Here is an 18,474-nt window from a genome sequence, read left to right on the forward strand (position 1 = left end):
ACATGGTTGGTTTCGTGAAACTTTTTCGAACTTCAGTTGCGAGACAAGTTTCACGAAAAGTAGAACCGCTTTCTACTTCTGCAACGGCTCGCAACGGTTGCAGTGGTGAAAAAACAAGAGTTTCACCATGTAACACCACTTCATGAAACTGGTCTCGTTCGCTGTTGCACACAAGTTTCAGCTTAAGGTTTCAACGTGTAACGGCGGCTTCAGTTTTTTGCGTTCTTCCCGTGGATTTTCGAGCAAAAGAGATACTGATCACAGTCTAGCCTGATCTGCTCAAATGGTCGTTAAAACCTGTTCCATTAGGAAGTACCGGATTAAAGCATGTTGGGAACTTAATTTTGGATTTATTAAATGTCAATGCGGTACTCATCACTTGTTGGCAGTTAATCTGCAGACAGCAAAGTCGAATGATAATGGACGACAAAGAATATTTAAATACTTTATTTACACTGCACTTAAAAATTACTTTACAGATTAACATCCAGACATGCTCATTGTAATATTGACTGCATTACTACCATCGCTGTATCACGTGTCCAGTTTGCAGATGTCTTCATACGGGATCTTCTCAATTCTTTTCCCTCTGTGAGGTCCCTGAGTAAAGACAAAGGCCATGTTTGGACTAGGTAACCGCGCCGGGGCCCTAAAAACGATTTAGACTCCTTGCTGCTCAAGGAACAGTCGTGTTTTTATTCGTTAATTTAGCGCCCGCCATTTTGTTTACTGCATTGCAAGGAGGCATGAGGAAAAAGCGCGGGAACTAACGAAAGCCTGTTCAGACCAGTGACCGAGTACTAGCCTTGTAGGTACTGATCGTGCCTAGATTTTCTTCGGGCACCAACAAAAAGTTTCATTCAGACTAGTGCCAGTGCTCGGTTCTCGGGCACGGGCACTAGTCTGAACGGGGCCAAAGTTAGGACAATGAAGACGGACACGTGTTGTGTACACAATTTTCCCGCAGATGAATCAATGGGACGTTGCGCAGAGAGTGGTAAATAAATATGCTGGGATGTAGGGCACACGTACAGAGCTTTTGTTTTGATCATCTTTGATACAGCACATAAAATCAAGTTCGTGAAAGGGTGAACAAGACAGAAGAAGGCTCTCACGAGACGAACTCTCGTCACAAGTGAAGAGGCTCCCGTCTTGAGAGACGAGACATCTTTTCGCGAGCCGGCCTTAAAAGAACTGTAAGTACGAACGCTTCACCTTCAGAGGAAGAACGCGAGATGCAGGACATCACAAACATTATAGCCTGTGAACAGGCTCCCAAGTGGGGTATAGGGCGAAAAGAAAAATTGGCGACCCGGGCAAGCGGAGCGCGGTATGGGGCGCCCCTCTCCGTGTTCGATTTTTGTCTTCACCCTATACCCCACTTGAGAGCCTGTTCACAGGCTAAAAAATTATCGTTGCGTGAAACCTGATTAATTTACAAACATAGCTGACTTACGTCTCTAAGTTCCACTGCAACTGAGAAACTCTTTTCATCCAGGGACACAAGCGTGGCTGTTGATCCTCTGTGACCGCCATTCACAATCAACACAGTCTTACCTGCGGATGAGAACCGACAATCTCTCTACTAATGTTCATACAATGCCACCATTCGGTTCAAAACAAGGTCAAGAGAAGTTAGGAAAGAATCTCGTTCGAAATGCTGTCCAAGTTCAAGACTGGGAGAGGAGGACACGAGAATTGATTCTCTTTCGAGTGCTCAGTATACTGGGATGACTGTTGTGCTTAGTTTCAAACGCTGGGCTTAAGTGTCGCTGGCCAACTTTAGTCGCATCTCTGCTTTACCTGAATGAACAAAAAAATGACCTTGTACACATCCAAGAAACCTCTTCTTAATTTGCTCATTCTCTAAACATTAATAACTAGGAATTTCTCAACATTTCAGCAATTTCCAAAGATTTCCGTAAACACATGAAGGTTTCCGACCATTTTCCAAACAATGCCGAAGACTATCGAAGATGTTCGGATTACCACCGAGGATGCTCTGAAGATATTCCGATTATGTATCAACAAATCCTACGTCATGATTAACATACCTAATGCGGGAATGACTGTTTCCAAGTGTTCCTGATCAACTCTGATCACATCTCCGCTATCGGACATCTTTATTACAGCAACGAACAAATTTTGTATATCCTGTGTTAAGAAATATTAACAACACATATTGCAGTGATAGCGGTTTTTTTTTTCAGGTTTTCAGCTCAATTCGCTCTCTGAATGGTTAGCAAAACTCGCCCAATCGAGCCGTGGACCAAAAGTGCGACATTGAACGCAACTTTTAAGCTTCATTGTGTTAACTCCAAAATTTATCCATGCAATTTTTTAAGTTTTTTTCTAGAAGCACCACTCAGAATAGCAAACACACGATGCTGCTAAACTTTGTTTTACAATGCTTTTCAGGGTTTTCATTTGAGGCCGGAGGCCGGACGTTTCGTCCGGTCGTTTTCCAATCCACGTCCGGTGCTTTGAGATCAATATTGGCGATTTTTTTTACTACTGTATTATATATTTTTCTTACTAAGGCATCTCATGAACATACTGACTAGAGGATAACAGAATAATCAATTACATTCTTCAAAACGGCCATATAACTCTTTTTTCTTTGCTTATTGAGCGGCGGGATATTTTATTTTACTCTCCCTCCCCCTCCCCCTACCAACTGACCATTTTCATTCAGTAATTTACTTTTTAAAGAGAATTTTAGTGAGCGCCAGCATTGTCTAGGAAACTCAGTGTTTCCTTGGTTTTAGAAACGCTGGAAATGGCGTTTCTGAGTATTCTATTTTAAAAATTTCCTGGGGGAGCATGCCCCCAGACCCCCCCAGGTGATTGCGCCTTAGGCGCTCGCGAGGCGACTTACGGCGCCAAGAAAATATTCACGTCCGGTGCTTTCAGAAGTATGTCCGCTACTTTACAAAACAGTTGAAAACCCTGGCTTTTGAGCATCACTACACCTTATAGACTAACTTTATTTATGAACACTCGAATCATACCTTTATGGTTCCTTTCTTTTTGTAATATTTCTCTCCAAGTTTTTTGGTTACGACTTTGACGATGATTCCCTGACAAGAAAAGGAAGCAATACCCATATATCACTCATAAATTTTGCATATGTTAGTCGTGCAGGCTTTTAAGTCTACACACAGCCCCCCTTTGTTTTAGAATCAATGGTGTAGTGAGAAAGTAAATGAACCTTTGGCGCGTTGAAGATTCAAAGAACTGTTCACGACATGTCCAAGGGGAAACAATTGTGCGTAGTGCGCGCAGGATGCTGATTAGTTTGCCGATTTTTCCAGAATATTTTAAATAATAGCTGTCATTGAATAGAACTGGCTCGAGTTTAAAAACTGGGGAATATCTCTTTGCGAGCATCATCTGATACGGCTTCCGTTAGGCCAAAGCGTCACGTAAATCATCTAGACCAATCACAGACAGGCAAAAACGCGTGTTCAGGAGTCTTGGCACACTTACTACATGATAGTTTCTTTGGCCATGCATTTACAACACGAATTTGTTGTTTTAAAATATTATTTCCTTTCCATACCTTTACTATCCAATTTTCTTTCCGGCTAATTTTCATCTTTTTCTGTTCTTCCAACTGCAAGAGAATAAGAATTTGTCTTTTTTCTGAATTTTGAAGTTGTTAAAACACAAACACTCTCATAACGTCTGTGACTTCTTCTTGTTTTAAAGATATCCCGCTTTTAAAATGTACAATCTTACAGGTGCCATTAGTACCAAAGGATCTTCTTGTGTCCCCATTCTTTTACAATAGCGAACTTAAGTAGCGACGACGGCAACGCCAACGAAAGCGTCACCGGAAAATACAACCATTTCATTTGCGCTACTTGGGATTATATCAACTCGTTCAATTTCTATAGAAACGCCGAACTATCCAGGAACCAAATTGGTAGGCGTGGCGTTCAAGTTAGGAGAGAGAATAAAAAATTAACAGTCGTGTCCTCACGTTCTTCACAAAACTTCCCCTTGAATTTGGTCATTTCACGTTGTTGTTTGCAGAGGACGGCAAAGAAATGTACCAAAATTTAAAACGCACGTGCAGCGTGCAGAGCGCTTGTTTTTGCTCATCAAACCTTTTTGAGGCGTTTTCGTTGCCGTCGCCGTCGTCGTTGCTAAAGCTCCCTACTAACTCTTCTGAGGAAAACTTATCACCCATTGGCAACCTAGCGAAACCCATGCTCTTTTCCAAACTTCACCAGGTATGTCAAAAGCAGATTGCCGCTAACCTCAAATTAAACGACAACCAAGGTTCTCGTTTCTCTTGTTTTCAGGTATTTTAACTTTCGTTTCTTTTAAATCAAATTTGAAAGTATAGTCGCCATCAAAACAAAGCATGAAACTGATTTACTGGAATCATGCTTAAAACAAACTCTAAAACTGAATACAAACATGAAGGTTATCTATAGGAGTTAATTTTTAATCGACCAAACTAACATCGTATCAACAGGTGAGTTTGTGATTGAATCACAAGGAACCTCTTGTCCACGCGCAAACTGCAATGGCGGAAAAATGTGTGATATCGGAAACTTTAGATCACGTGAATATCGCAACACTGAAAAGAGATCTGAAGAATTCATGGGTATAAAATTGATGAAAGCAAAATCAACTCACTTCTATTATTTCCTCCAAGGCAGACTTGCGTTTTAAACTAGAGAAGGAATTAAAATAATCACGAAACTGTTACAAACATGATAACTTCAAGAAGCTTCAAAACAAAAAAGTACAAAACTTCACCCACCCAGCACCCCCCCCCCTCCCCCCGCCCCTTCCCGGATAAGAAGATACTCTATAGAAGAGTCACCCTCCCCCCCCCCCCCCCAATTATTAGTTTAAACCACTGGTTTGTTGATATCCATCACACCCGCTATGACAGACAACATTGACCACTACTGACACCACTGTTTCCAACACACTCCAAAAGAGAAAGGGAGAAATTAAAGTACGCTTGCCTGTCTTTCGTTTTCTCCTTCTCCTTTTTCTTCTCCTTTTGTATCAAGCTTGAAGAGCTTAATGGGTTCTGTAGACCTGCAGGCTTGGATTGTCCAATTCTGAAATTTAACGTGGTGTTAAACATTTGGTTTGTTTGTATTTGCAACACAGCGTGACCGAGCCCTCCCATCTTTCCATGATTTCTCATCTCCACATGACAGCCATTGGTTTTACATGCAGTAATGGCTCTCACAGTGTATAACGTTTTGTTTATTTGTTTGTTTGTTTATCAGATTCTGTTTTTCTTTGTTTGACCGAGCCCCACCGATCCTTCCATGATTTCTCTTCAGATGACAACCCAGGGTTTTGGCCGTGTTGGAGAGTACTGGACCAAACCTGTAAAGTACCGGTCGGGGATGTTCACTACATGGGGCGTGAAGCGATTGTCAAGGGCATGAGCTGGGGGTATGCCCCCCAGGAAAATGTTTGAAATTGTAGTCACTGAAACACTATTTTTCAGTATTACTGAGACCAGAGAAGCAGTTTTCTAGCCCTGGATTATAGCTCTGGCCACCGGTTGTTCAAGGAGCGGATAACTTTGCCCAGTGGATAAGTCACTATCCAGTGGTGCGAACGTATACCAAACAACTCTTCTGGCAAGTTTTCCACACAATCCCATACTAAAATTAGACATACACTTCTACTCTATATACAAATTGTAGGGCTATAGGGAAAAGTCTTGCACACATTTTTTTGCCGCATAGCGACCTATCCAGTGGATAAAATTATCCACTCTTTGAACAACCGGGGCCTGGTCATTTCTTGGAATAGTGGACACTGTAAATCTAGTTGCTTGTAACTTTGTGTTTCAAAACTCTCAAATATTAAAACTAGTCTATTCATCAAAGTCCTTCTAAGCCACACATTATATTAACGTACCCACTAGGTCCTGGTACTGGCTCCTTCTTTTTACTTGCAGGCATGGCAAAGGTCACTAATAACAACAAAATAAGTTACAGAGATCAAAGAAGGGATACCTGGTAACGGTCCAATGAGTGTTATTTCCAAATGAGAAGGATTGTAGACAAAAAGAAGCACAATAAGCAGGCATTCTGGTTCAAAACCAAAATGAGCTAAGTGACTGGAGGTTTTTTATTTTAAGAGATTCCTGTGTAACTATGGCAAATTATAATTATAGCAGAGAATTTTTCCTTGCGACTCAAGCACAGTATTATTGCTTTTTTGTTTCAAACAGCTGGTCATGTCACTGGATGTATGTGAGGACTTTGCTTAGATTGTACAAACCAAGTTTTACACCAAAGGGTTGGGAGAGTACTCTGAAATAACAGGGATGTGGAATGCGCTCATATTTGTGAGGAAATCTTGATAATAACCTAGTATTATTAACTGAGTATGGTTCAAATCTATTTTTACATAATATTTTGAGAGATAACACATTAATAACTCCATTCCCTCCCATCTTTCTGCCTAGCTTGAACTCTAAATGGGTACAGTGGTCATTTTAAATTTCAAAAACTTATTAATAATTCATAAGCCCATTGACCTCTCGAATGGTCGATAAAACATCACGTGCAGTGGTTTTTATATCCAATAAACCTTTTCCTTATTAGTATGCGGTGTTCAATGTTTTTCTTGATGCTAATTTCCAATGTTCACAAAAGCATCATTGTTATGAACTCTCTTGACACACGCTTTTCCAGGAATGTTTTTGAAGCCATTCAAAAAACTTGCAGCATCATGTTTTATCGGGTCTATTAAACCACTCGGCTGCGCCTCGTGGTTTTGAATCCCAATAAAACACTGTTGCTTGTGTTTTAAACATTACTTAAACACCTTAGGAAGAAAATAATAATATACACACCTTTATCCTCTTCATTTTCCCTCTTTAGCTCTGTGAAGACTGCCTCTGGCTACACAACAACAGTATAATGATAAGAAATTGATGTCACAAATACATGTAAATAATATCTGAAGAACAAATTAAGAATTAAAAAAACAAATTACCTCATCAACTTTTCTTGCTCGCTCTCTTTCAATCTGTCTTTCAAGAAGCTTAGCTGTCAAAAAATTTTATAATATTAACCCTTCAAAGTATGTATCTAAGATGGCAATCTAACTCTTCAAAGTGTGAAAAGTGTGGATTACTTAAAATATATACAATGTTTATTTTCCTTACCCTGTCTTTCTTCATCGTCCATCTCCAGTTTTTCCTTGGCATCTGCAGCCTAAATTTAATTACAGATAAACAACAATAACACCAAATGTTGGTGGTATCTCTGATGTCCAGCCATCAACTAAATAACCAAAGTTTAATAAATATGTATTAATAATAGGTTGGGTCACTACCTACTGCCGCTGTCAATGTGTCAGGCAAGATGTGTATTTACCATGATTGATAGAAAAGTGAGAAAAGCTGGACTTACATTATTAGTGCACACCTTAGCTATCAACTTAACTGTACATTTTACTGTACATTTTAAAAAAAGAAAGCTTAAAATGTGACCTCAACCACTGCCTCTGTTTGTATCAGTTACCTTTTGCCGCTCAATAGTTTCAGGATCTCTGTCAATATATTGTATAAACCATCCTTTTTCTGTCTCGTCCACCTTACAATGCCCTGTGATATACAAAAGCAATTATAATTGCTGCTTAGCTTTTAGGAAATGAACTGCTTTTCTTCAAACAATACATTCAGGAACTCATTTTACAAGAATTCATCAATTCATTTTACAACCATTTGAGAATTTAAGGTGCAACCCTTTAGGGTTTGCCCATAAAAACTGTTAACATTTTGACTAACAATGAAAATTCCTGTGAATTGGAAGCATTTTTTTTAGCAGGACATTGCCTTTAGTTAGTTCATTTATTTATATGCAGTAAAACAGCAAAGAATGCTAGAATTCACATATACATGAAGCCAACATAAAAGTGGATATAATAATTATTTAAAACTGGATAATAATTATTGTATAATGGGTTATTCCAGAAAAAATCCACACACCCCGACAGATGGGGTCGTTTTTAACCCCCCCTCTCACCTGGATTTCCTGAAGCACAAGACCCCCCCCTCCTGTCTGGATTTCCAAAACAAAAGACCCCCCTTCCGCCTGGATTTCCGGAAAAAAAAAATATTAGGCTTAAATTTAATTTATTTTTAATATAAAATACGCACAATCACGTCTAGAAGATGTTCTTTTTTAATTTCTAAAGCTTCTGCTAATATTAAAAACTCTATCGCGTGGAACTAAAAAAAGAAAGGAGCAACAATTCAAAAAAGCAAACGAGTTCATCCTTTGTGCCCAATGGACAACACCCATGGAATCTTAAAACGGCATGCAGAAAACGCACTGGCTGCTTGTTCAACTGTGCTACGGACGATGGGACTTCAGAGAGGTTACCACTGTATATGTTGCAGGAACCCGTCCAAGAACTTTCTCCTTCTGTTGCTTTCGCAATAACTTACGTTTCCAAAAGTTTTTTCGAGGTACAGATGGCTACAAGTTCCTCTCAAGTATTTTTGATGAAGAGGGAATGTTTGGACCAAAATTCTTTGGAATTATCTTCTTCAGCTAATACTGCTCTACATCCTTGCGTGCACAAGTAAAAAATTCTTCCGCCTGACACAGTGGAATCCACGCTAAGAATGCAATGGTGGACGTGAAATTACACAACGGTGTCGCGCTGGGTCTGGTACGAGTAGAAATGTGTCAAGCATTTCAAACTCTTTGTTGCAACAATGTTGCAATGGCTCGTTCTTTACTATCTTGTTGTTCGCGTTTTCTGCTATAAAAAAGACCTGCGAAGGAACTTAGATTATCATTTATTTTAGGTGAGAAATATGTGAACAAAATATTTCTATTATTTTCAGGGTCTGAGAGCGCTGAAGTGTCACCAGACTAAACGTTCGAATCGCGTGAACTATCGGTCGAAATGACTCCTGCAGAAGACTTTCTTAAGTTCAACCCCCCCTCCCACCTGGATTTCCAGAGTCTTTGACCCCCCCCCTCCGATGAGAATTTCCAGAATCCCATCCATTGGGGAGGTGTGTATTTTTTCTGGAATAACCCAATGCAATTCCAGGGATCTGACTGGCTTAGCAACATAGCAACCATTAAATTGTCTTGTTTTTGTTCTTGCAAAGTGAAGTCAGCAAGATATAGCAATTTTTTTATTGTTTTTTTAAAAAAATATTATTCCACTCCTACCGGTTGGATATGACAATGATTTTGTTGGCTATCTATCATCTCAAATCCAATGTGTGTTAATTATTATAGTTTCATGTCCTTGGAAAGGTATACATATAAGTACCCAGGCAGAGAAGCACAATACGCTGTTAAATATTAAATGGGTTCATGCTTTTTTCAAGTCCTGAAAATATGTCTCATAAAATGACTAAATTTTCATGAAAAACAAGCACCAAAATTACAGGTCAACCAACACGGCCCATATGAACCCTGTATTAATCAAAATTTAATTTCTTTAGTTTTTTCACCTTCTTTGCCAAGCCATTTCACAAAGTCAGTCAGAGTTTCCCACTGTTCCAAGAGAAAACATTCAAACAAACAAAGAATAAGTAGGAGAAATTAGCTGTGGTTAATGATTGATCATCCAAGTTAGACATTACTGCTCGCTTCAATAACATAATGACCTCTAAACATCAATCCCAACTGACGATTTGGATCGTTCACTGCTGTAAATCAAAAATACAGTGGCAACCGGCTGACTGCAAAAAAATACAAGACTAACAAAGTGGACCGTAAACTGCCAATCACAGCGCATAAACATGATGTTTTGACCCCACTGAGCCAAATGTTTTTGTTTTCCTACAGGTCTGCTGCAGTGATTGATGGCAGTGAAAAGCACAACAGATGGTTGAATCTTGAACTTCAGCATATGCATGTTATTGAAAGGTGCATTAATCAAATCACTAACTGCACCAACCTGTGTTGCATTCATGTGTGTGTGATGTCTGTCACTGATGTAATCTTGATAAACTTGATTTGCACGTACTCTACGAGTCCCTAAGAAAGAAAGTGTAGAAAATCAAACATGTACACTGTAGGACTGAGTCAGAAAATTATGACCATTTTTAGTCAAAGAAATGGGTCTTCTTAATTGTCTTCTTGAGTTAGTAGTCATGTCCTCACGAATGTTCGTTGAAATTAAACAGCCAATTTAAGGCCAGTCTACAGAGCATGGCACATACATGTGGGAGTATCATTCATGCATGTTTTGTGTGCACTCCACAATTTCCATGTAGCACATCAAATTTAGTCTTACTACTGAATTAACTTGCTGAAAGCAAAGTAGTCCTATATTAAATGCAGTTAAATGCAATTTAACTAAGTTAATAACAAAGAAAAGCTGGCATTCATTGGGCGGTCGGCAGCTCCTTATGATTAGCACATGCGCAGAGCACCACATTGGGTGTTCGAGCATGGCAGACTTTCTCTGGAGTTTCCAGTTGGTTTGTCTTGGTTTTCTGCCCCTACCTCCCCCCCCCCCCCCCCTTTTCCCCATCTTCCACTGCTAACGCAGTGTGATGGGTGTCCAGATGACAATGCATGGGGGCAGGGGGTCCATGGCTGGATTGTGGGGATTGCCAGCCATGGGAGCGTGTTACTGTCTAGGGGCCAGCTGGTCACAGTGGAGGTCCCTGGACTTCCCAGGCACCTTTCGTCCACTCAGCTTGATGCAGTTGTTAATAAACACATTAAAAGCTTAGAATAGAAATTCAAAATTGCAAAACTGGACAAAAAATTATACAGAAGAAGGAGCATGATTCAGACAACTTCTTCATTTATTTTTAAAATATTTCTTTTACTTTACGAATAAATTTTGCAAACATGCAGAAATTGGAGATTTAAGAATTGGTTCATGCTTAGCGTGCGTATATCGAGTTATGGATGCACGAGGGAAGTTGGGAGAGCATGAGAGAAGCGTCAGATTTCCGAGGGGGTATCCTAGCATCTTGAGTGCGCTCCAAACTTCCCAAGTGCATCCATAACTGGATATACGCACAGCTTAAAGCATGAACCAATTCTTTTTTAACATAGTGTCAACAAAGTATTGAAAAGTGGTACGCAGAAAGCAGGTTTTATTTGTGATTGATTACGAAATTCTCTCAAAGCACTGTACCGAAAACAAAGATTTCTATCAGCTGTTTAAAAACACACCACAATGGTATGGTCTGAACGCGAAAGTTTCATCTGAAATTGTAAATGGAAACTTGCTTCTTTGAATATTAGTTTGTACAAACTAAAACCAAGCATAGGAAACCCGAGTTTGTCTGCAAGTTGCACACTTAAAATAATGATTAATGACTACACCAATGGAGGCCTGAAAATGTTCGAAATAGCATCATTTAACAAAGCTCTTAACTAAGTTTATTATTATTTTAACTAAGCATATAATAATTGTAAGTAGTTTTGTGTTGCTAATAAAGTGCTCGTTAAAAAAAAAAAAAAAAAAGTTGCACACTTCATTTTAGGGATGCGTGGCCATGCGTATGTTGAGAAATGTACCATGATGAGGCCAATAGGAATTAGATAGGGAAGCACGCGCACTATGTTATAAGATTTTCAACATACTTCAGGCCCGGGACTAAGAATTTCCACCAGCCTAACATACACTTATGATGACAAGAGGGAAATGTGTCTGGTCTTGGATACTAAATTTTATTAATTAAAATTAAAAGTACATGTACAGTGTAACCAATAATATTATTATTAATACTAACTAGAACATACCAAACTGTCTCTTCAGAAGTTTGAGAAATTCATCTTGAAATTCTCTGAAATGACATAGAAGATTGAGTTAAATGAGGAGATAGAATATTCAGGTAAAAGTGAATCAACATACTTGAAGGTCTTCATCATTACAGTGGAACCCTGATTTTACCATCGTCGATCTAACAATATTCTGGATTTAATGATCAACATTCTGTGTCCCAGCAAAAGTTATTTATAAATAAGGAGTTTGTTTAAAATGATATCCTGATTTGACGATATGATTTTGCTGTCCCCTTGTCATATCGTAAAATCGAGGTTCCACTGTACTTGGTCCAACAAACTGTCATGTGAATAAAGAAGACAGCGTGTAACTAAAGATTATATTATCTGATGTTTAAAAAAAGTCTGCCAGCTACTGTTGGTGGGTATATTATTGTTGAGCACAATTGGAATCTAAAGAGAAATTATTGGGGGTAACCATGCATCTTACAGAGATAATTAAGCAGCAATTATATAATTTCTAAAAACATACCTTGAGAAAGTGTCTAAATACTTATCAACATCATCTGCTAACAACAGGAGTTGGCGCTGGTGGGATTCTGACATGGTGTGACATTTAAATCCATTCTGGGTATAAAAGAAGAAAAGTGAAAGTACTGACGAGAATGCCATTGACCTTTATCACTGACAGTAATTTTAAATTTTAATGTAGGCCAGGAAATCCATTACAACTGTTAAAAATGGTACCTCCAGAAATTAGTTAACCCTTTAAGTCCTAACAGAGATCATCATCAAATTTCTCCTTGTAATATTGATTCTTCAGTTCAACCCCTGAGGTCATGAGAATTAAGGGTATGATCACCCAAGGTGAATTTTCTTAATATTTTAATAACTTCTCCCCAGTACTTTTATAACAAACGTATGGGAACAAGATAAAAGAATTTGTTCTTTGGTATTAGGATTTAAAGGGTTAATAGGCAAAGTTTGCAGGTATTGTGTTTTAAGGATGGTGCCTCCTAATACAGAAGTATTTTTGTACAGTTTATGTCTATGCAGGAAATGCAAATCTTAGTATGGGCTACTGGAATCCAGAAAGGAAATTGGGGGTAACGAGGCATTTTTTAGAGATAATTAAGCAACAATTACTCTAAAGTCAGCAAAAAAAAAAAGCAATGTATGGTGCTTTTTTCCAAATTGAAGCTTTATTATCTCTGAAAAATGCATGGTTACCCTCAATTTTCTTTTTGGATACCAAGGGCACTTGCTAAGTTCTTCTTTCTCCACATACAGCGTAGTTTTAAACCATGCAAAAATATCCCTGTATTAGTAGGCACGACCCACAGGAAAGCTGAGTATCTCGAGATGTACAGAACGTATACACAGTAATAAAGCTAGGCACCATCCTTAAAATAGCATAGATACAGATCCATAAAGTCACAAAAATATATAGACGTTTGTATGGAAACAGGCAAAACTTTCCAGTTTCCATACAGACATCTGAATGATTCTAATACTTGAATAAATGGAACTATATCTCTGCAACTTTTAATGTCACTTAGTCCTGGGTTAAATAAGATGAGGTAGGCTTATCCCTGAACGTTGTTGATTGGAACGAAAAATGCACAAACTCAAATCATATATTTGGTCATCTATTAATTAAACAGAGCAGCTTGATTGAATTGATCAAGGAACAGGCAAGTACCAACAAACTACGATTATAAGTAATGTTAAATGTACTTAACGGTAAATCTACATTAAAGATGACCTGGGAATCCTCAAATGCAAGCTGAGCGATAAAATCGATCATCTGAAAAACACAATTGCAAGCTTTAAACTTACCTCATCTCTGCACTGTTTTTGGCACATTTGACAGTACCACCGAAGCTTCTGCAATCCTTTCGCCTTGATCCTGTTTGCTATGGCTTTGGGAGTTAACGGGCCTGCCTTTTCTTTTCCCATACTCTAAAATTTAGTTAAAGTTAAAAGAACTTTCAGAACAACGCTACACATTCGTACTTCCGACTCGATCCGACATGTTTTTTGCCTCGTTCCGAAGAGGGCTGCCTTGTACCCAGACTTCTCTCTCCTAAAATATATCGGACGCAAAAGGGACGAAGGGAACGCTCGCGTGACAGAGTGTTGGATAAATGATCGATCGATACCCCCGGGGGGGAGGGGGGTTAGTCCCATAATTTTTAAATGGGGGTGTTCCGCTGGGTCTCTGAGAACCTTAGCCTATACTAGACCATGTTAACCTTTATTTTTGCAACCTATTCTAGAGTAAACACCGAAAATGCCCGCCGTGCGGATTTTTAAATTTCTTCAGGAGTACCCAACGACTCGTTCATAGAAAATTGATTGTACGATACACTTAACACTAGCTGAGTGTCCCCACGTCAATCTTAGTTAATATTAAACGTTCCTGGGAAAAAAAATACCCGCTCTTCACTGCCAGCGAGCAAGACTATTAAGAATTTAAAATCCCAGCCAGCCTTACCTATGATGTCTATCAACGAGCCAGCAAAGATTAAAATAGCTAAAGGAAGACAATGCCAGCCAGGACAGAGAAAATTTTCTAGTTTGCCAGCAAGTAATTGCGTACAGCAGTTTTTAGCCAGCCAGAGACGTTTTGAGTTAAAATTTGCTAAAAAGACTTTTTTGCCATCAATTTGACGACCAATAAAAAGTAAGTCTTTTACTTACATTCTTCATTGTCTACCAAGTAAGAACTCCAATCCATTGACAGACCAAAACTTCCGCCTGATTAAAGTTTTTTTTTCCTTAATTGTTACTCTTTCCTCTGAGAGTCTGCATTAATTCTTTAACTCCCCCAGACTTGTCATGAGGTACTAAGTTTGCAAAGACTGACAAAGCATGAACTGCAGTGCAATTATAGACATATCATTTCTATACGCTCAGTTTCATATCGTTGCAATGTTAAAAGGACAAATGCAAAAAACCTTGAATTTGTCCAAGCTGGTTGATTTTACTTTTGAAGAATCTTTTACATCTCTTCTGCAACGGGAATAAGACACAAAGACAATTGGAGGAGAATTACTTCAAACCCAGATCGACCCGAATTTTCGGTGAACTTCATTTAACGCGTTTCAGTAATTGGTATTCTCTGGCTGGGTTTCACTCTTTAACGTGATCAGGTAGGTGGCTTTCTTATACTCTACCGTAAACACCCGCTAGTAAGAACCTGCAAGGCTACAATATCTAATTAAGACTGTCCCTTTAAATAAGAACTTGTTAGTCCTTTAATCTAAGTCAGGCTCTTTTTCTATAAAATTGTTTTTTAGTAAAGTAAAATAAGCAGTCAGGCATAGAAAAAGGCCAACATTTCATAAAACATCGCTTTGTTTTGATGATAATAAAAAACACGTAATCCACAGTGCGCACATTATAGCACTACATTAGACAGTACCACTAGATTCTTTCAGCCACTATACGCTTTTGTTATTAAGAAAAATAAGAACTTGTTGATGAACCTATATAGTCCACATTTCTGTTACGGACTACTTATATAAGAGCCTGTTTAGGATTTCTTCGACAAATACAGGTACTTTCTCGAGCGTTTTTACTGTTTGTGTATAACAAAATCATGTCTCTCCCACTTACTTTTTTCCGGAACTCTCACCAGGCCTTGGCTGGCCAGTGTCTTCCATGCTTATTCACGGCCAGAAAGCAAGGAACCCAACCTGTAGGAAATGAAAGAATGCTAAATCAGAGCAGTTGCAGTTTATTTTTTATTTTTTTGCCTTCATTTCCAAAGAACTTCTGTTTAATGAAGGTTCAGTCAGCCGGAGCGACAGATCGATCCCTTCTTCTCTTAAGGAAGGAATCGATCCCGGTGAGGGGAAGATTACTGCCATATATGAGCTATATAGTTATGTGCCGCGGTAAAGGGTATGTTTTTCAGCGGGTTTACTCTTGAGTCAGGGTATAGAAATCAGACAGTTTTGGCCTAGCATAGGGTATCATTTTCCGCGAAACTTATCAGTTGCTTGAAAAAAAATGTCCTGTAATCAGTGAAGGAGGAATCGATCCGTCGATCCATAGAGTGGATCAGAGCTTTAAACTGCAGTTGTTAAGGCATGTTGTCTGAAATAAGGCAGGAAATCTCATAATTTTATGGTTTAAATTTTTTTGGCTTCATTTCCAAAAAACGTCATTCAGCCGGATCGATTCCTGCAATTCGCGAAAACGGTGCCTCGAAGGTTAATGCAGGAATTGATCCGTCGATCCATAGAAGCATAGAATGGATAAGAGCTTTACATAACAGTACTCTTTGACAAGGGCATGTTTTCTGAGGATGTTCCATTGAAATAAGGCATGAAATCCCACAATTTTACATTTTACTTTCTTTTGCCTTCATTTCGAAAGAACGTCTGTTTAGTGAGGGTTATTCAGCCGGATCGATTCCTGCAATTAACGAAAAAGGAATCGATCCGTCGATCTATAGAGTGGATCCGAAGTTTTAATTGTTAAGGCGTGTTGACTGAGGATCTTCCATTGAAATCAGCAAGGCATGATATTCCTTAATTTTACAGTTTTCATTTCCAAAGAACTTCTGTTTAATAAGGGTTATTCAGCCGGATCGATTCCTGCAATTAGCGAAGAAGAAATCGATCCGACGATCTATAGAGCGGATCAGAGCTTTAAACTGCAAGTGTTTAGGCATATTGTCTGAGGATCTTACATTGAAATAAGGCATGATATCCCTTTATTTTACAGTTTATGATTTTTTTGCCTCCATTTTCAAAGAACTTCTGTTTAATGAAACTTATTCAGCCGGATCGATTCCTGCAATTAACTTGCGAAGGAGGAATCGATCCGTCGATCTATAGAGTGGATCAGAAGTTTCAATTACAGTTGTTAAGTCATGTTGACTGAGGATCTTCCATTGAAGTAACGTATGAAATCCCATAATTTCATAGTTTAATTAATTTATTCGCTTGAGTTCCAAAGAACTTCTGTTTAATGAAACTTAGTCAGCCGGATCGATTCCTGCAATTAGCGAAGAAGGAATCGATCCGTCGATGTATAGAGTGGATCAGAGCTTTAAACTGCAGTTGTTTAGGGATGTTGTCGGAGGATCTTCGTTTGAAATTAGGCAAAAAATCCTATAATTTTTGCAGTTTATTTTTTATTTTTTTGCCTACATTTCCAAAGAACTTCTGTTTAATGAAGATTCATTCAGCCGGATCGATTCCTGTAATTAGCCAAGGAGGAATCGATCCGTCGATCCATAGAGTGGATCAGAGCTTTAAACTACAGTTGTAAACATGGTTAAGGCATGTTGTCTGAAATAAGGCATGAAATCTCATAATTTTACGGTTTAAATTTTTTTGGCTTTATTTCCAAAGAACGTTCGTTTAATGAGGCTTATTCAGCCGGATCGATTCCTGCAATTCGCGAAGACGGTGCCCCGAAGCATAGGATGGATAAGAGCTTTACACAACAGTAGTCTTTGACAAAGGCATGAAATCCCACAATTTTACATTTTACCTTTTTTTGCCTTCATTTCCAAAGAACGTCTGTTTAATGAGGCTTATTCAGCCGGATCGATTCCTGCAATTAGCGAAGGAGAAGTCGATTCGTCGCTCTATAGAGTTGATCAGAGCTTTAAACTACAGTTGTTAAGGAATGTTGTCTGAGGATCTTCCATTGAAACAATAAGGCATTAAAATCCCATAATTTTACTTTTTCTTTTTTGCCTTCATTTCCAAAGAACGTTTGTTTAGGACAGTTAATCATCCGGATCGATTCCTGCAATAAATGAAAGAGGAATCGATCCGTCGACCCATAGAGTTGATCAGAGCTTCAAACTTCAGTTTCTAAGGTATGTTTTCTGAGAATTTTGCTTTGAAATAAGGCATGAAATCTCATAATTTTACAGCTTAACTTAAGGAGGAATCGATCCGTCGCTCTATAAAGTTGATCAGAGCTTTAAACTACAGCTGTTAAGGAATGTTGTCTGAGGATCTTCCATTGAAATAAGGCATGAAATCTCATAATTTTACAGTTTAAATTTTTTTGCCTTCATTTCTAAAGACCTTCTGTTGAATGAAGCTTATTCTTCTGGATCGATTCCTTCAATTAGGGAACCCTGAGCTTAGTGCAGGAATGAATCCGTCGATACATAGAAGAATCAAATGGATGAAAGCTTTACACAACAGTAGTCTTTGACAAGAGCATGTTTTCTAAGAATGCTCTTTTGAAATAAGGCATGAAATCCCTTAATTTTATACTGTTTAATTTTTTTGCCTTCATTTCCAAAAAACTTCTGTTTAATAAAACTTATTCATCCGGATCGATTCCTGCAATTAGCGCAGGAGGAATCTATCCAGTCCCCAGAAAACTTTTTAAGCCCACGGTATGTATCGTGCGGACTCTGGGTACGAGATTGTAAGTCAGTCATCAATCAGTCAATCAATCAATCAATCAATCAATCAATCAATCAATCAATCAATCAATCAATCAATCAATCAATCAACCAATCAAGTCTTTTGACATTTCTACAATGCAAAATCACTTCTCGTTTTTTTTTTTTCTTTTTTTTTTGTAAACTTTATTGGATTATGAATCCTAGAGTCATTTAATTTCTTACTTTGAATTATGAAATGTGATTACTGTTCTAACGTTTGAGAAATGTTTTAGTGTGAACGTTGAAATCATGAAAGCTACTGAGTAGTACTTTCCTGTGATGCTGTTTGTTATACTGTACAACGTTGTTCAGCTCTAGCTTATA

The 18,474-nt window shown here is 38.5% G+C and overlaps 1 protein-coding gene across 1 annotated transcript; it reads right to left on the minus strand.

The window, feature by feature from the left end:
• Positions 1-432: 432 nt before the first annotated feature.
• On the minus strand, positions 433-13,772 carry LOC146475703 (DNA/RNA-binding protein KIN17-like). The gene is made up of 17 exons (XM_085115419.1): positions 13,560-13,772; positions 12,253-12,347; positions 11,739-11,782; positions 9,931-10,010; positions 9,482-9,524; positions 7,524-7,606; positions 7,166-7,214; positions 6,994-7,046; positions 6,851-6,899; positions 5,908-5,962; positions 4,989-5,087; positions 4,651-4,687; positions 3,563-3,616; positions 3,012-3,080; positions 2,055-2,154; positions 1,457-1,557; positions 433-600 (listed from the first exon to the last, which is right to left on the minus strand). The coding sequence occupies exons 1-17, from the start codon at positions 13,677-13,679 to the stop codon at positions 535-537; spliced, it is 1,197 nt and encodes a 398-aa protein (XP_084971545.1). The 5' UTR covers positions 13,680-13,772; the 3' UTR covers positions 433-534.
• Positions 13,773-18,474: the final 4,702 nt, after the last annotated feature.

This window comes from Pavona decussata, unplaced genomic scaffold (assembly GCF_977016875.1).
Source record: "Pavona decussata unplaced genomic scaffold, jaPavDecu1.1 SCAFFOLD_83, whole genome shotgun sequence".
NCBI classification, from domain to species: domain Eukaryota; kingdom Metazoa; phylum Cnidaria; class Anthozoa; order Scleractinia; family Agariciidae; genus Pavona; species Pavona decussata.